The 19669-nt window shown below is 45.4% G+C and overlaps 1 protein-coding gene across 1 annotated transcript in view; it reads right to left on the reverse strand.

The window, feature by feature from the left end:
• Positions 1-2684: 2684 nt before the first annotated feature.
• Antxrl (ANTXR like) overlaps positions 2685-19669 on the reverse strand; it is a 34051-nt gene continuing 17066 nt past the window's right edge. The window contains exons 10-16 of the mRNA XM_077799090.1: positions 18594-18663; positions 17929-18010; positions 14838-14864; positions 13833-13937; positions 12584-12590; positions 3035-3113; positions 2685-2799 (exon numbers count right to left, since the gene is read on the reverse strand). Coding sequence (XP_077655216.1) covers positions 2685-2799; positions 3035-3113; positions 12584-12590; positions 13833-13937; positions 14838-14864; positions 17929-18010; positions 18594-18663 — 485 coding nt within the window. The remainder of the gene's footprint in view (positions 2800-3034; positions 3114-12583; positions 12591-13832; positions 13938-14837; positions 14865-17928; positions 18011-18593; positions 18664-19669) is intronic.

Genomic DNA, 19669 nt, shown 5'->3' on the forward strand with positions numbered 1-19669 from the left:
TAGCCTACAAAATTTTGAGGAAATAAATTTCTGATTTTTAATTTACGCAGCCTAAGATCCTCTATTTTGGCAACCCTAGTGCACCAATACAAAGGCTCTTCTATTAATAACCCATTCTTTACATGTAAGGGATAGAGATCCCTCATCTCCACACTGCCCATGGCCAGCCCTATTCTCCCAGGGGTTTCAAGCTCCATTTGTAAGAAGGAGCCATCAGGCAGGTGTGACCCTGACAGAAAAGCAGGTGCTAGGCAGCTGAGAGCAGATGCCAAGGAGCTCATAACTGCTCACCTGGCTTAGCTTTCTGGGGGACATCATAAAGTGAGGTAAAGAAAGAAGCAAGAGTGAAGGACATGGGGTGACAGGAACCACTCGGGGAGAGGAAAACAGATGGGTAGATGCCTCAACATGTTGATGACAACTTTGGAGGCCCCTGTTCAATCCATGGTCACATCTTCAATACTGCCCCCCAAGCCTAGTGCTTAACCCAGCAGCAGCTATGCTTGTGTGGTACAATTCTGATAACTGGACAGGGCATGGACACTGCTATTGTTTGGATAGTGTCCCTCAGGGGTCCATGTGTGTGGTCTCCAGGGTAGTGTCTTTGGGAGGTCCTCTGGACTTTTAGGAAGTGTGGCCTAGGCAGAGGTACTTCAGTCATTGAGGGCATGTCCTCGAAAGGGATTTTAAGACCTCAGCCTTTCCTGCTTCTCTATTTTCTTTGCTCATGCTACAAGCAGTTTGCTGTGCCACATGCTCCTACCATGATGCACTGCCTTCACCAAAGGCCAAAGAATGGGTTGCCTGATCTTGGACTACAACCCCTGGAACCATGAGCTAAAGAGGTCTTTTTTCTTTATCAGTTAAATGTCCCAAGTATTTTATCGAACTAATGCAAAGCTGACTAGGATAGACATCTTGACTCAGACTGGATCAATGTGTTCCTGGGGAGTATCTAGTTAAACTCTGCAAGTAGTCTAAGCAGAAGATGAACAGCCATGTGCATCAAGAGACAGAGATGGTGGGAGTAGGAACCTGGTGTAGTGAGGAGAAACTGGTCTATACCAGAGGCTACATGGCCCAGAGAACAGGAAGATTTAAAAGGGAAGGCCAAATGTGGTTCCTGTGGGATTTATAGGGTGTGAACCCACTAAGGCCAGGATGCCCTCATTTTTGCAGCCACTACAAACTTGTCCTTCTGTCTCCTCTTGGGTCCTCCCTCTATATAGCTTGTACAGACCTTAAATGGGTGTCTTTTTAATGTTTCCATGGAAATTCTCCAGCTGACATAAGAAGTGAGCATACTGCCTATCATCTGGGGTAACATTCTGAAGTAGTCTGTGAATTTCTGCAAGCTTTGTGTTTCATCTAAAATATTCATGATTTAGAAATAAACTTACTCATATTTAGAAATATTTTTCATATGCTCTTGAAGGAGATCCTCTTTCTGCATGGTTGTGGAAAAGTCCTGGGGCCAGAAGGCCCCATAAGGTTAACAGTCCTTATGGTTTCTCAAGTCACCTAGTATGCAGCCCATGTGGGTCCTTGATCCTTGTGACTATGGTGAAGTTGAGCGCTTGGGCCTGGTCACTGCCCTACCTCTCCTCTGGAGTCTACTGATGTGCAGGTGATCTCTCTAACTCCTCCATTCCTGTCTCTGGCTCCACTCTACCCCTGATTCAGAGAGACTGACTGTCACCACTCAGGACTTTCAGCCTGATGCAAGCTGGAGGGAGGTGACTTCATGCCTCTTGCTTCCCACTTAGTGGTACTTCATAGGGCTGCAGAAAACCACCACAAAACAAGTGGCCAATAAACAGCAGGAATTTATTTCTCATAGTTCTGGAGATTTGGATATCCAAAAATAAATCCGAGTCTGGTGAGAATCTGGTTCACTGTGGGTGTTTGGGGCTTTGTCATCCCATGGTGGAAGGGGCAAAGCAGTGCCCCAGGGCCTCTTTTATAAGACATAAATCCCATTGGTGAGGCACTGCCCTCATGGCCTAATCCCCCTCTCTAGAGTTCCACACACAATACCATCTCCCTGGGATCTCCACGTAGGAATTCAGAGGCTGAAGAGAAGTGGATGTACTGCACTAAAATGTCCATCCCCCCCTACCCTTGCCATGGGTGTCTGTGACCCTTCTCTCTGGACCCAGTCAGATGCTCTCTGTTAATCAAATCCAATCATATTCAAGATGGAGTCACTTGGGTCAACCTCTAACAAAAATGAAAGATATGATACAAGAAGTGGAGAGTTTATGGAGGAGGAGATTTTATGTCCATGTGCCTCATAGCAAGAGCTATCACTAAAAATTCTGCCACAATCACAGCTTTGCATAAAGCCTGCCACAAAGCTTTAAAATTAATGACTTCACAGATATAACAACTCCATACCAGTCAATGACCTAGATGCCTATTGTCTAATTCATTTTTAAATCCTTTACACACACACAAAAAATACTTCTGTAAGGACTTCTTTTCATTGTACAAATCTTTCACCTCTTTCGTTAAGTTGATTCCCATGTATTTTATTTATTTATTTATTTATTTATTTTGAGGCTATTGTAAATGGGGTAGTATCTCTCCAGGTGACACACCTATACTGATCAGCAGCAAACCCCAACATCTCTTCACTATAAACCAAGACTCAATACATTTTCAGCAACAAAGACCTCTTATTCTTAAGTTTTGGGTCTTTTAGAAGTAGGGCAAGGGTGGTAGGGGAGACCTAGGGAGTCTATAGATTTCCGGGCAGAGGGAGGGAGCAGGGGCAGTATTCTGAAAGACTGGGAGTACCTAGGTGGGGGGTGCTGGCACTGAGGGTAGCTGTTGAGGGAAATGCAATCCCTGCTGGGTTGCAGGCGTATCCTTGGGGTGCACAGTGTATGTGGCATGGAGCAGCACTCTCGAGCTGGTTGAAGATAGAACTCTGGGGTCCATAGTTCCTGTGGGGCAGGGAAATACTCCCTGCTTGGTGCAAGACAGATATTTGGGGAACAGGGTGCCTGTGTGAAGTGGAAACATTCCCTACTGGGTTGCAGGACAATCCTTGCGCTGCAGGGAATCTGTCCACATGGAGGTCTCAACAGGGCAAAGTTGCCGCAACTCCTCTGTAGGGAAGAGAAGAAAGAGAAAGTCACTGAGATGCTTCTGGAATTGGGCCAGAAGACTTCAGTTGGCTGGATTAAGGCAGTGGAGTCAGGAAGTTGGGGCCTAATCCCACATGATGAAGATTAGGGCCTGCTTTCTCTTCTATTAGATGCAGTCTCTGATTTAATTCTTGGGTCCTTGATCCACATTGAGTTGAGTTTTGTGCATGGTGAGATATAGGGGTTTAATTTCATTTTGTTGCATGTAGATTTCCAGTTTTCCCAGCACTATTGTTGAAGAGGCTATCTTTTCTCCAATGCATGTTTTTGTCACTTTTGTCTAGTATAATTGTAATTTTGTGGGTTAGTCTCTGTGACCTCTGTACCATTGGTCTACCAGTCTGTTTAGGTGCCAAGACCACACTGTTTTAATTACTATTGCTCTGTAGTATAATTTAAGGTCTGGTATAGTGATGCCACCTGCTTCACTCTTCCTGCTAAGGACTGCTTTAGCTATTCTGGGTCTCTTATTTTTCCAGATGAATTTCATGATTACTTTTTATATTTCTATGAGGAATGCCATTGAGATTTTGATTAGAATTGCATTAAATCTGTATAGTGCTTTTGGTAGTATGGTCATTGATAATATTAATTCTGCCTATCCAAGACAAAGTAGATCTTTCAATCTTCTAAGGTCTTCTTTGATTTCTTTCTATAGGGTCCTGTAGTTTTCATTGTATAAATCTTTCACCTCTTTCGTTAAGTTGATCCCAAGTATTTTATTTTATTTTTTTGAGGCTATTGTAAATGGGGTAGTTTTCCTCATTTCCCTTTCTGAGGATTTGTCACTGATATACAGAAATGCCTTTGATTTATAGGTGTTGATTTTATATCCTGCTACTTTGCTGAATTCATTCACTAGTTCTAAGAGTTTTCTGGTGGAGTTTTTTGAGTCTGCTAGGTATAGAATCATGTCATCAGAAAACAGTGCTAATTTAAGTTCTTCTTTTTCTGTGTGTATCCCTTTAATTTCTTTCATCTGTCTAATTGCTCTGGCCAGTGTTTCGAGAACTATGTTAAATAGAAGTGGTGAAAGAGGGCATCCCTGTCTTGTTCCAGGTTTTAGAAGGAATGCCTTTAATTTTTCTCCATTTAGAATGATGTTGGCCTGAGGCCCAAGAATTAATAAATGGGATAGATTCAAACTAAAAAGTTTCTTCTCAGCAAAAGAAACAATCTGTGAGGTGAATAGAGAGCCTATATACTGGGAGCAAATTTTTACCCTTCACACATCAGATAGAGCACTAATCTCCAGTATATAAAGAACTCAAAAAGCTAAGCCAACAAAAAACAAATAGGCCAATCAACAAATGGGCCAAGGACATGAACAGACACTTCTCGGAAGAGGATATACAATCAATCAACAAATATATAAAAAATGCTTATCATCTCTAGCAATTAGAGAAATACAAATCAAAACTACTCTAAGATTCATCTCACTCCAGTCAGAATGGTAGCTATTACAAAGACAAACAACTGTAAGTGTTGGCGAGGATGTGGGGGAAAAGGTACACTCAAACATTGCTGGTGGGACTTCAAATTGGTGCAGCCAGTATGGAAAGCAGTATGGAAACTTCTTGGAAACCTGGGAATAGTACCACCATTTGACCCAGCTGTCCCTCTCCTTGGTCTATACCCAAAGGACTTAAAAAAGCATACTACAGGGTCACAGCCATATCAATGTTTATAGCAGCACAATTCACAATAGCTAAACTGTGGAGCCAACCTAAATGCCCTTCAGTGGATGAATGAATTAAAAAATACGGCATATATACACAATGTAATTTTACTCAGCAATAAAAGAGAATAAAATCATGGCGTTTGCAGATAAATGGATGGTGTTAGAGAAGATAATGCTAAGTGAAGTTAGCCAATCCCCAAAAAACAAATGCCAAATATTTTCTCTGATATAAGGAGGCTGACTCATAGTGGGGTACAGAGGGGGAGCCTGGGAGAAATAGACAAACTCTAGATAGGGCAGAGGAGTGGGAGGGAAAGGGAGGTGGCAGGGGGTTAGCAATGATGGTGGAATGTGATGGATATCATTATCCAAAGTTATGTATGAAGACACGAATTGGTGTCAACATACTTTATATACAAACAGATATAAAAAATGTGCTGTATTTCTGTAATAAGAATTTTAATGCATTCTGCTATCATTTTTTTAAAAATCAACAAAAAAGGAAAAAAAAAGAATAAATTCTTAAACTACAACTATAGGGCTAAACAATATGAGGCCACTGGAAGGCTTCAGTTCTGATCTAGGAGAATACTGGAGACCGGAAAGCCATCCTTTGTCATCTGTCCTTTCCCTGCCCTAGTTCTGAAGAAGAGATTGTCTGCTATGTCCTTACTTAGCCTCTTGCTTCACCCTCCCTCCACAGACTGGAAAAGATCACCATCTCAGTACCCAACCCCTGAAAGGTGCCAGTCACCCATCACATGTTCCAGCTTGTATCCCAGTATGTCCTGCTATAGGGCTTTACACTGAGAAACAAAGAAGAAAACGACCAACACAGGAAAGGAAAGAAGAGCTCTGGAAAAATCCTATAATCACAGGAGATTATTAGACATGTGACTACTCTCTTGACCTACCACACAGCCAAGGAGCAGGACTGTCCATATTTATCCTGATACTGGAGTGGGCAACTTCTGTTAGGAGCAAGTAACTGGAAGGTGGGCCAGAAGTGGATCTGGAGAGGGGACCCAGGCACTCCTGGTCATCTGGCTACATGGACCATCACTTATCATTACCACAGCATGACTGTATTTATTTACGGGACCATCTCAATAGCCAATCCATGGTCTCCAAAACACTTTCCTTTGCCTTCATGTATGTTGGATCTTAAATGATTCTTTGCGACAGAAAAAAGAGCAAAAATATATTATTTAGGGGACCATGTCTAACTAGAAGTATTCATTCATTCATTCATTCATTCATACATTCATCAACAGAGAGCTCTATATCTGTGGACCTAGATTCAAAACAACAACTTCTTCTGGACATCTTGCTTCTGTTAACAATCCAACCTGCAAGGCTGGTGCATTGTCTGTCTCCCACAGTCCACACCTGTGCAACAGTGAGAGCTGTCACAAACAGCTTTACAACTGAATTGATAAAGACAGTATTTGATTTTCTGCTTCACCAGGTCCAGGTTGCTCCAGGACATTTTCAGTGTTTGTTTCCTTTGCTTGGAAGGAATTCCTCTGCTTTTCTCTTCACTGACTTCTTATCAGTTTGTTTCAGTCTTCTCTAGTCAACCAGATATTTGCTGACATATTAATGACTTTGAATTTTTTGGATAGAATTTGTCATTCTCCAACATTCTCCAAAGAAAATGTAAGAATGTCATGATGGTATGACATTCTTCTGGTTCACTCCATCTCCCCAACACCTGCTGTGGAATCATCTTTGCTGAGTTAATGGATATAATTAAGTCTGTGAATCTATTTCTTTGTGAGTTCTTTCCACAACTCTCTTGACTGCTGTGCAAAAATCAAATATTTACATGTAACCTTAAAATTTTAAATGTTTTTATTTAAAACATTTTTTCTATTTTAAATGTTTTTATTAGTACACTATATTTACACATAATAGTCTGATTCATTTGACATAATCATACATGCATGGAATGTAATTTGCTCCATTTCAATTCCCTGTGCTCCCTTTCTCCCTTCTCTCTTCCCTCATCGGGCTCTGTTCTCCTTCTTCTATTTTACTGGTCTTTATTCTATTTATTATTTTTTAATTGATATATTATGGAAATACAAAAAGATAAAAATTACTATGGTATATTCATATATGCACATAGCATACTTTAGTCAATTTCACCCCACAGTTCCTCCCGTTTCTCTTTCCTCCCCTCAAATATATTCCCCTTACTCTACTGATCTCCCTACTGTTTTCATGGGATTGCCCCAACTTTTTTTCCCCCTTGTTTCCATATCTGAGAGGAAACATTTGACCCTTGACTTTCTGAGCCTGCCTTATGTGATTCAGCATGATGTTTTAGTTCCTTCCTTTTACCAGCAGAGGCCATAATTTCATTCTTTTTTATGGCTGAGTAAAACTCCACTGTGTATATATACAATATTTTCTTTATCCATTCATCTGTTGATGGCCACCTGGGCTGATTCCATAACTTGGCTATTGTGAATTGCACTGTATAAACATTGATGTGGCTGTATTACGATAGTATACTGATTTTACATAATATTAGTGATGGTTTTACATATTTAATCATTTTAATTATTTAGAATTTATATTAGTATGTCATGGAATAAGACTTCAATTTGTGCTTTTCCCCAGTAGTTTACATAATTCTGAGTGCACACTCTGGCCCACAATCACCACTGAGGGCCATGACAACGGTCACACAATCTATTTGGTCCAGGTAGTGTTTGGTTGGTTTGGAGCATCATTTTATGCACCCATTGTCTTAGTTATTTTAATTACTGAGGCTTAATATTTGTAGGATAAGACAAATCTTCTCTCTCTGCTCTTCTTTTTCAAAAATTCCTTTTCTTAATTGTGTAGAATTTCAGGTGAATTTTTTAATCATATTGAACAAATTTCTTAAGAATGCTTCATTGCAGATTTTGCTACATTAGTATTATGTGCATGAGTTTCTCCAGGAAAAGTCAACATTGTGGTTCAGGATTTTAAATTTTCCAATCTTCTCTCACAAACAACAAATAAAGTTTTGTGGTTTCTTCTCATCATAGGTAGGTATATTTTTATTATACTTATGTGTAGGCATTTTTAATTTTTTTTCTTTTTCCTATGAATAGAATAGAATCTTTTATGTTTGTTTCTAGCTCCCCCCTCCCTGCATTTACCCCAGAGCATGAGCAATCATTACGATTCTGGTGTTCATCATCTTCTGTGGGAGGCATTTGACTTTTTCAAGAGCAGAGTCACGGGGCACTAGTACTGAGGTATGGATCAGCAGGTGGACAGATGGAGAGGAGACAGGGGACTCCAAACAGCAGAGTATGGAGTCTGGTCAGTTACAGAGACCCTGAATCTATGAAGGAAGCATTATGGGATGAAGGAGGTGTCAGGAAGTGAAGAGGGTGCCTTCATTTCTTGCTATCTTTGTTGATTTCAGAGATCCAAGCCAGAAACCAATTATTTATCACATTGGCTTAACCACTTCCCAATGAAGGGGCATTTCCCAAAGTGTTTGGCAAACGTTTGATCAATAGTCATTACTGCCAGTGTTATTAAGTTTCAGCTCTATTTCTAGATTTCTTGATATTTCATAGGAAAGAACCTGTATGTGTATAGGGTGGTGAGGAGTAAGAGAGCAACCCTTGCCACCACAATCCCAAAGTTAGAAAGTAAGACTTTCCTACAGAACAGGTGTTTAAGTTAAGAGTCCTGGAAAGCTGAGACCCCACTCCAGCTTTATCACACCTGCCCCTTGGTTTAGCTTTCTCCATGGGCAGAGTCAGACAGCAGAGAAGGCAGCAGTCGCTCAGGCATGAATGCATCCCGTGGCCCATTGTTATCAAGCTCACCTTGCTACCCAGACCAACAGTTTTAACCTACAGACACGGATGAGTTCAAATTTATAAGGAGCATGGTAAGTGATGTGAAAATGGAAGTACGATTATTCAAAAATGTTTTTTTATCATTCACATTTAGCACTGCAAAAAGATGCACTTTCTAGGTATTTCCATAGATCGCTCTGATAACACGACATTGGAATGAGATGACATTGGGAGATGAATGAGCTCAGCAAGTTAATGAATCTGTTCAGATGGAGCTGGTCTTGAACTCACAGAAACTGCTCTCTCCTAAAGCCTCATTTCCACCCAGAAGGGCTCTCTTCCTGCTTATGCAGGAAGGTCATGCAATTTTGATATAATACCAGATGGATTCAAGGAAGGAGGGACCTGGATGAACTTGCCAAGGCTGTGCCATGTCTTACTCTATATATGCAGGACTGCGGCTGAAGCATGCCTGAGCCAGGACTTGGAAGTGAGCCTACCCTGGGGTCCCTTCACAACCTAGTCATATAATTTAGCAACCCTGCCATACTAAGCCCATTACTAAACATTAGAGTCTCGGTTTCCACCATTGAAAAATGCAGACTAGTAACCATTTCCAAGGACAAAGATGGAGTCACATAAATGGCCAATAGATTGGAGTCAGGCCATTGGATGTTGGCCCTGTTGCCTCAAGGTTGCGTGGCTGTGACCCGGTTACTTGACTTTGTAGGGCCTGTAGCTTCCTTCCAACAATAGAGTGGCTGGTTTGGTTAAGCCTCAGTCTGTGGAGAGTACTTAGAACAGTGCCTATATCAATACAGCTCCTATCCCTCCAGGGCTGCTGTGAGAATGAAATGAGATCCAGATCCTGACAGGCCTCCCCCAGTGACAGCACAGGACGGGTGTTCATTGGAAAGCCTGTGCCGTTATTGTAGGTATTCTACTCAGGGAGCGAGAGTGAGATTTCACATTGGCCTGATGTTCCTGATTTTGGAGGTACACTTTCGACAAACTTAATGTTCTGCCATATAAGGCAAAGAAGGAAGAGAATCTCACCCTTGAAGGGAGGCATGATTTGGCTCAAGATTAAGAAATGGAACTGAATTTTGTTGCTTCATTTTGTATGTATGTAAAAATTGGTCTCAAAGGGGTTACAATTAGAAAACTTCCTTTGGGAAATTGAAGGCCATGGGGCAGAGACACCCTTTTTAAAAAAAAAAAAGTTGAAAGTAAACAAGATGGACTGCGTTCACTATGAAAATGCAAAGGTTTGGGGTAAACTGAGCCTTCTTAGAATTTCCTGGGTTATGATGTGTTGAAGTGCAAAAATGTCTGGATTTGTTGAAAGAAGCAGATAAATGAGGCTTTAAGAGACAGCAGTTCCTGTGAGTTCAAGACCAGCTCCATCTGAACAGATGGAGCTGAGCTCATTCATCTCCCCAGGCCTGTTTGCCTTTCCATGTCAGGAAGAGGAGATTCGAAACAGCCTTCCCTCTGGGTGGAATGTGGGTGGAAGTAGGGCACCACTAGTTTTATCAGATTCTAACACTACTGCTTCCACTTCCTGCCAAACCTTGCAAAAGGGCCTTTATGAAGCCCTGAGAGGAACTTCAGGAAGAGAGGTAAGGGGGACATAGGTTGGCTTGAAATGATAGATAGCTGACACTTGTCCTAGGCAGGACCCCTGACTGGTACCCCCATATATAACACCTGGACTTGAGCTACTGAGCCAGATTTAAGTCACTCAAACTGATCTTTAGCAGGTTTCCACTAGAAGGGCTCTTCCTGCTCATGCAGAAAGGTCATGCCATTTTGATATATTACCAGATGGATTCAAGGAAGGACGGACCAGGATGAACTTGCCAAGCAGGCTGGGTCATGTCTTACTCTATATATGCAGGACTGCGGCTGAAGGCTGCCTGTACCCTGTGGAGGACTGCAGATCCCACCTGACACCCACTCATCTACTTCATTGGCTAGCTCACTTTAAGCCCTGGGACCAGGACACTGAAAGCTGAAAGGAGAGACCTAGAAATCCTCCCAACATCCCTAACTATGTGGAACCCAAAAGAAGCCTTACATGGCACTCAGTGGGTCTGTAAGACTGTGCGTTGGAGGGGCTATGTCTAAATGGACAGTGGCAGTGAGCCAGAAGAGAGGTCCTGTCAGGCATAGCTATGGGTCTCCTTGGGTTTAGGTGAGACATGGGGCTGATTTCACATAACTCTAGATGCTTCTATTGACTGAGTAGCTGTGGGCAAACTTCTGGCTCTCTCTAGGTGAGCATCTGTTTTGACCTTAGGGTCACCAGATGGACATTCTTACCCATCAGATTTCAGGGTGGACATGCTGAGATGATAGTGAAGGACTCTCACAGAGCCAGGCTGCTCTAAGTGCTCTCTATATGCCATCACTTGACCACTGTCCTCCAAATTTTTGTTCAAAGGCCAGACCAATCCCCAACCCATACTTTGTTGGACAGGAAGGCATTTCTGGCTTCTTTTCTATGTCCAATTTTGGCCTCTGGCCCTTTCTAAGCTTGAGGTGCCCCATTTTTACAGCCATTCATCTAGTTCTGTCCCTTCTGTCTGAAGGGAATTCTCAGGGTGGGTGTCTCCTTTTGTCCAGAGCACAAGACTGCTGTGTGGGGGGTGGGGGCAGGGAGGCAGCATTGCAATATGGAGAGGCTCCACAACCTCCTGGAGGAATGTCAGAGCCTCTATCACCAGGTTATGCCCTGCTGCATGTCAAAAGGCAACAGAGGTCTCCTCATCCACTTCTTATCAGTAGTATCCAGAGGCTTTCAGCCAGCATGGACCTACTAATAAATATGCACAAAGCACCAGCCAATGAGGGCCTGATTTGACTCGATTCAGGAAGTTTCATCTGGGTAGCAATCACACAATTTCTGGGCACTGACGATCATCCTCCAAGCCCTGAACCCTATCTTTATGGAGAGCTTGAGAATGGGGTGTCCAGGCAGATGAGTCCCAGGGCAGTCAGGGGAGGACTCTCAAAGGTAAGGCCTCATCAATGCAGCCTTCCAGTGACCTCATCAATGTAACCATCACCAGGTCATAAAGCTGACCTCACAGGGGATTGGGCAGGGGAAGGAAGTGAAACAGACATCAAATCAAGTCCAACTCTCTTGAGTCCTTGAGTTTGAACATGGGCAAGTCACTCAATTTTTCTATACTTTAGCTCCCAGGTCAGACTGGGAATCTATTAGCACCTACTGTACAGTTACCGGGATGATGAAAACAGGGAAAGTTCTGAGGCTCGCCTTTGGCCCACAGGATGACTCACTAAATAACAGCCATCAATCAGTATTGTGACATTCCAAGGAAGACAACTAAGTGATGTGTTTTTTTTCCCTATTGTCACCAGATGATGAAAGAAGACCAGAGCTTTAACACCTGGTAAAGGGATCAGTGTTGGCCCTGCAGCACTATCAACCACATCCACCAGCCCTGCTGGTCTCCAGTGAATAGCAGGACTGCACAAGGGCCATGCACAGACACTGTCAGGGAAACTCCTGAGGGACCTGACCTGTCCCATGTCTTAGGCATTTCTTCTAGCATAGGCCCAGTCATGGCTCTGAGGCCATGAGGCACAGTACCAAAGGGCAATTGTTCAAGGGCCACAATGGTGGCCATTCTTCCCATTGGGAGCATCTCCGTATTTGGCTCACCTGGTCCCTGGGATGATACCAAGTCAATGGCATTGGGCGGCAGCTTGGGTAGAAATACTGGCATCATAAGTCAGTATTGCCATGAAAAACAAATATTGGGAAGGATGTGTGGTGGGCAAGCAGACGTCTTCAAAGGGGAACATGTGGTGGGCCTGGGGTCCTGGGCAGAAGCTCCAGGAAGGGGAGGGGGCACACAGGGAGAGGATAGAAAAGAGGTATCAATGTCCTTCTCATGATCAGGTACCTGAGACCTGGACAGAGAGAAGAGGAAGGCAGTGAGGAGGCCAGAAGAGGGCAGCACATGGCCTCAAGCTCTGGAGTCCAGGCCTCTCTGTCCTGGGTGGATAGGCCCAGGCCTTGCAGACTGGAACAGACCATTGGTAGTGGCCTTGTCCTCTGGAGAGCATGTTTTGGCTTCTTTGTGGCCCATTATCAGGGGAGTTGCAGGCCTGGCTTCCCAGCTGCCTGTGAGGCTTTAGAGGGGCTAGAAGCTCCCGGGAGGAGTAATGTATCCAACCAAGACAGGCAGAACCAGCGAGGAGGAGCACAAAGCTGGTGGTGATTGGGTGCTCTTCCTTCCTCAACACCATTTTTTGTGGGAGCCTGTGCACCCCTGTCCCAGGCCCAATGCTGTTGCCTGGCCTGTTTCTCCCTCACCAAGATGTGCCCTGGCTCTTCTGGGCTAAGGAGGGCTCCTCAGGCTTTGACATTACATCCTAGGGCTCCACCCCTGCACAGGGAACTTGTGATGCCCTTCAGGGCCTGTATCTGTGCCTCTTCCTGTTGTGACTCTTGTCATACTATCTTAGTGAGCTGTAGAGTCAATGGGTTGTGCTTTTTCTTTGCTCTGTCTGAGGACAATGACATTTCTGGAGTTTTCATGGTGGGAAGAAGGTGGCTCAGCACTGGTCCTTTTTGTTTTTATTGTCCTTGACCTTGAAAGTCTCTCTGTGATTCACTGTGTCTTGACTCATCTACCATGAACCAGCACTCTAACACCAAAACCACTTCCAGAGTGGGACATGGTCTCTGAGTGCTGCAACTCTCCAGGAGTTCCATAGCAGGCCAAGGTGAACAGCAGGAGTCCAATTTCCATATGAATGTAAATCTTAACATAATCATATCATCTCAATGGCTAGCTGGCAGTCACCTAAACCAAAGGTGCCATGCATCATAATACTTTGCTGTGGCTCCTAGCATCTGAGTACCAGAGACTGGCCAGAAGTCAATGATTGGCCATAGTCCAGAATTCTGAATGCTGATGAAAATGCCATCATTGCTGGAATAAGTCATCTGGGATGGAGAGAACCCTTGTGTCTACTGGCCTCCTAGCCAGAAGCTTGCGGTGGGCCTCTGGTTATCCTCTAGCATGAAATGATCCAGGACCAGTTCCACAAAACCAAGTCCTATCCAGGGCTCAGGATTTTATGAAATAAACTAGCTACCCTGTCAACCAGGGGGTCAAAAGAGCCCCACCCAAGGGCCCTTCTTACCTCCATTATGCCGGATCCACACCCACAACAGGTGACGATCACTGTGGGGCAAGGATTTGTAGGTGGTGGAGGTGGTGGAGGAGGGGGTGGTTTTTCTTTTGGCTTCTGGAAGAGAAAAGCACATCTCTGCATCCTTGTCTATAGGTGCTGAGGAGCTGAACATGGTGTCCCTGGCACAGGCACCTGGCACTTTGGGGCTATTCAGCTAATATTGTGGGATACATGAAAAGACAAGTAAGTGGTATCCCATAAGCAAGGGGAGTACCCTCCACAAGCAGAACAGCTACACTCTCCCTGTTCGTACATCTGGCTCCTCCTCAAAATGACCTCACTTCTGTGTTCTTAGCTCTCAGATACTTACTCCCTTGCTGGAAGAAGCCTGGCCTGGAGGATGTGGTTCAGTGGCCCTGCCTCTGCAGATGCCTGCCACTCCAGCTGGCTATGGCAGGTGCAGATGCAGCCTTCCCAGGCCAATTTGAAGCCAGTACAGATTCCACCTGGGCAGGGAGGCCAGCTTCCTTCCACATTCCAGTCCCAGGTGCCCCTGACCCAGACCCACCCTCAGCCCTGCCAGGAGACAGGGATGAAGACTCATTCAAAGGAGCCAAACCAACCTCCAGAGTCTGGAGATGGGAAGAGCACCTGAAACTTGAGGTTCCTATTGCAAAAGGCTCCCTGCTTACTCAGCATTCTACAGTAAGTCCTCTGAGTCCCACAGAAAGCCCACTTATTTTAGTAGAAATCATCACATTTTCTGAACATGCCTTCAAGGCACTATTTTTGTAGCACAGATTCATGGTTAAGAATTTCTGGGTGCCTGGAGGGGAGTTGTGTGGGTGATATCAACCTAGTCAATGTCCTCCCCAGAGCCCTCTTTGACCCTCTGTTCCCATTGTCTTTCCCCAGGTAGGTTGAGCTCTAGGGCACAGGCTTCCTGATGCCTCTTCTGAAGGTCAGTGTTGTTCTCAGGTAGGTAACAAAGTCATGATTCAAACCTGCACGTACCTTTTCTGGAGGTGGCTTCATGATATCCTGGAATGTGAAACAGACAAAAGTCAGGAAGTGGGGGGGGGGTGTCATGGATTCTGCCTGGGCTCTGCAGTCAGAGGGGATGGAGCAAAGAAATGGAACATGGCTTGGCTTTGGTTGTGTGTGTGTGTGTGGGGGGGGGCAGGGGTTCCCTGTGCCTATGGTGCTCTGTCTAGCAGGCTCCACCTGATCCATCGGGTGTCTCATGCTTCCTAGAAGGGTTATGGAAGATGAGCCAGGCCAAGAAGCCTACCCCTAGAGAGGCTCAGCTGCTGGAGTGCTGCACATCTAACCAGAACCTACCTGGAGCCAGAACACACTCTGGCCTCTCTTCCTTTGGAGGTCCTCTCTGTCTCTGATGCCCTCACCTGCCTCCCCACCTTGGGATAGTCATAGGCTTTCTCTTCTCACTGCTCCCACTATGCACAATGAGGACCCTCCTGCCCTGTGCTGGCTGTTGTCCTTCCCACATCAGCTCTTTCTGCTTCCATTCCCTAGTTCTCTGTGATGTTCCTTCCAACCCTGCTCTCCAGAGCCTCTGCCTTCCCTAATGCCCCCAGGGTGCGAGTCTCAGTCCTTTGCTATGGCTTTGCTGTACTCAGGACACTGACTGCATCCTACTCAGAGTGACATCTCCCTCTCATGCCCTGAATGAACTCAGGTCTGGGAGCTCCCCATGGCCAGGAGGGTACCTGCTTCCTTTCTCTACCTCTGGAGCCCATCTTGGGCCTCTAATCACTGGCACTCAGCCATGGGAGTTGAAGGAGTGGCAGAAGGCACCACAAAGGTGCAGAGATCCATGTTGGTTTAACAGCTCCTCTGGTCCAGAGGTTGCTACAACTCCCTGGCCAGCATCACTTGGCATTTGGAGCCATCAACACTTCCTGGGTTCCCTCTCCTACTCTTTCTTCCACACAGAGGCCAGCCCTGGGTCCTTGTCCATCCAAGGCCTGCTGAAGTCCAGTTTCTGAGAGCTTCCCCTGGTACCAGAGGTTCTGATATCCTTCTCCAGGGCCTAGGGCAGGCCTGAAACAAGCATCCACGTGTCCCAGGTCAACTCTCTGAGCCAGCCTGGGAAGGGATCATGTCATGAGTCCAGGCTGTCTAGAGTCTGGGAACGTGAGGTTAATCTGTGCCTCCACTGGACCTTGCATACTCAGAACTCATGGGCAACTCCCTCGCATAGAGGGTATGTGCTGGGGGTTGGGCATACTCACCGTGAGGCATAGTTTCCAGCAACAGTACAGCAACAGTGGGATCAGCAGCAAGAGTGGCAGCCAGGCAAGAAACCGCAGGTCATAGGTTTTTTTCTCAATAACGGTGACAGTATTTTCAGTGTTGACGGGGGGACTCTGGCCTTCCTGAAGAAAATAATGTAGCTGATAATACTAATGGCAGGGGCCCTGGGAAAGACTTAAGGGCTTTTTCCTAACTGCCCACCCCCTTGCTTTCCATCTGTTCCAGTTTTAGTTCTCAGGTTGCCTGACCTTCAAGGATATCATGGGGTGAAGGGGGTGAGCAGTTCCATAGAGGGTTGTAGACTCTGCCTCTGGTCCTGCTGAAAGACTTCTGGATATTGAGATCTCATTGTCCAAAGCATGAGGAGGCAGACCTCAGCAATGTGAAGGGGAGTATGGTCAGACCATGATTTGTCCTCATGGTATCTGATGTCTTTATTCTGGACATGCAATAACCCAGAAGCTTCACATCTGATGAACCTGGCCCTCACTGTTCATCTCAGTTTACAATTCAGGACCTTGTAAAGACGACAGAAAGTACAAGTGCCCAGATAGGGAACCCCAGAGAGGTACAGGCACAAGATAGGAACAGGAGACAGCTGTCTACCAACCTATAAACTCTCCCAACTTCCTAGCTCTATAGCCATAACCTTACCTACTCCTTTCTCTGAGTCTCAGCTAGCACATCTACACAAGGGGAAGCTACACCACTCCTTTATGGGCATTTGTCAATTCAGAGAGTTTAGAATATCCTTGCTTGGGCTAAGTTTCACTTGAGGTTTAAGAAGTGGGGGCTATTCTTCTGGTTTTAATTCTTATTTCAGGGATCCCAGGCTACCCTCTGGGGACACAGCCTTCCCCACTATCTCCTGAGTCAAGTGATTGCTTAGAGTGAAGCTTAAGAGAGGATATAGGGGAGGAGCCTATGCCAAGAAAACAGGTGACTGAAAGGAGAAGCAATGCCGAGAGCAGCAGTGATGGGCACTGGCTGGGCTGGAGTCACTGGACACCTAATCGTGCTCTTTCCTAACTGTGCCTATTGCAGGAAGGGCTAAGAACAGGTGGTCTCTTGATGAGCAGATGTGGGTTCAGTCTGCTGATCTATGCATGGATGTGCAGGAGTAAACCAAGGCAGACTTTGAGGGGGACTGTCAACCTTGTAGGGTCTTCACAAGCTGACACTGAATGTCAGGGTGAGTGACAAGTAGGCACAAGCCTCCTCTTTCCTGGCCTCCTATTATCTTACATTTGGTTAAATTGCTGGCATGATGTGAAGCTCAGAAGAGACACACTGGGTGGGTAACACCCTCTTTTTCAGATTGCTCTTGCTGAGCTGAGAAGGCCACACACAACTGGTAGCTCTTTTCCAACCACAGTGGGGTGGGATAGGAGGAGGTGTGCACTGCAGGTGAGAGGGAGCTCACAGAGGGAGACAGCTGGGGCAGAGAGGAGACTGAGGACCCAGGCATGACTGAATGGCTACTGAGCAGGCCTCAAGGCTGGGTCCAGAATGATTTTGGTATTACATCCATGACTGAGGCACTAATTCAGGGCACATACACATCTTACCTCAGCTGGCAGAACCACCCAGATCCCTGTGCCTAGGCATTCCCACATGGAATGGGTGGGCACCCTAGATGCTATAGACTCTAGCATGTAACAGGCTCCCACACTGGCCCAGCTGGAATTTAGAGGAACCTGTCTGCCCAAGCTGCTTTGTAGGCCTATCTGGGACCTTCTGCCTCTCTGATCTGTCCAGGGTGCATTGACATCTAGAACAGGGGCTCTGGACAGCACAAGGGGCGCTGAATCCCCACCCAGGTACTTACGCCACACTTAGTGCTGTTAATGCTGTGTTTGTTCCCAAGGAAGCTCTCACCATTGTTCAAGCTGACTTCAACAAATACCTCCCTAATGCACAGAAAGGGAAGATATTGAGAACCAGCCGAGAAAGACTCGGTTCAGGCCCCTGGGGAACCGTAGCCCACCAAATCCTCATGATAATAAATCTGACATTTCAGCATTTAAGACCCCCAGAGAGTATATAGGGGGATATTGAGAGTTCATCACACAAAGCATGAAGAGGAAGACCTCAGCAATGTGAAGAAGACTATGGGTCAACCATGATTCGTCCTCATGGTATCTGATGTCATCATGGCCATAGACTGAGGAACCAGAGAGGTGTGCATGGCGTCACCATCCTTAATTTTATTACAGAATGTATAGTTTTTGCTCTGCAAGGCAATTGAAACAAGGGTAACAGTCTTTGCACATATTGTCTCCTGCATCCTTCCCTCATCAGAGCTTGAGCTACTGTGGATCCCTGAACCCCTTGCTGGTCAGCAAAAACGGCAGGTGGTGAAGGTGCCCTTATCCCACTCCCAGATAGACATCCATCCTGGCAGAGGGGCCATTCCAAATTCTCTACACATAGTGGTGGTAAACACTGAGCACCCGATCTCCCATCCTAAGACCTTCAAGCAAGGGTACTTACTCATCAGGTTGTTTTATCTCTGCTCCAGGACAAGTTATGGAAGTGTCATTGGAATCCTTGGGCTTTTTATCTGAAGAGAAAATGACACAACTATGTCAATGGATCTGTACATCTAATTTGTCACCCTAAGTCTGTCAGGGAAACCAGATGGTGTGGGTTGTATATGATGGAGATTAGATGGTGGGTGCTTGAAACTCATGGACAATTCTTGCTACTTATGTAGGCTATGGACCATGTTCATTAAAAGGAAAAAAAAAGTTCTCTCTGAGGAGCTGATATCTGAGCTGAGACCAACCAGACAATAAGCATCCAAAGAACAGCAGAAGAAAGAGTTTTCTGTGCTATGAGAGTGGCATCTGCCAAGGACCCGAGGCATGAACTACTGAGCTTGTTGAGTTGGAAAGGAATGAGCCAAGAGAGGTAGGTAAGGTGAGTTGGAAGAACCTGGGAAGAGGTTTGTTTTATTTCAAGTCTGATGGATTTTGCAGGAGCTGCATAGATTCTAGTCATTGTTTAGCTATAAATGTTGCAAGATTTTATGGTGGACTGGGTATGGGGATAGAACTAAGAGAAATCAAAGATGACACTAGGTTTTTCTGGGAATTTCAACCAGAGGGAGTGGGTGGATGGTAGTGCCATCTGAGAAGGGGAAACCTGAGGAAGGTATAGGGCTTCCTCCCCTCCCCTCCCCTCTCCTTTTCTTTCCTTCTCTAGGAAGACTGAGAAGAGCTTCATACCTCTATTCTCCTCTCCTCTACTATCTTCTCCTCTCCTCTCCTGTCCTGTCCTGTCCTGTCCTGTCCTTTCATCTCCTCTCCTCTCCTCTCCCTTCCTTTCTTTCTCTAGAGAGCCTGAAAAGAGCTTTATAACTTGCAACTATGGAAACTTCTCTGCCTTGAGCCCAATTCCTCTTTATACTTCCTTAGCTGTGGTCAAGTATGAGAGCCAAGAAGGGCTGCCCACTCTGGGTCTGCAGCCTTGGGGTTTCATGAAGGTCTATGATTTCTCCTCTGCTTGCAGGAATGAATAATTTCCCAGAAAGGCTGCTCGCTGCACCTGAACAGGCTCGGAGTCTA

The sequence above is a fragment of the Urocitellus parryii genome, chromosome 5, assembly GCF_045843805.1.
Source record: "Urocitellus parryii isolate mUroPar1 chromosome 5, mUroPar1.hap1, whole genome shotgun sequence".
Lineage (NCBI taxonomy): Eukaryota > Metazoa > Chordata > Mammalia > Rodentia > Sciuridae > Urocitellus > Urocitellus parryii.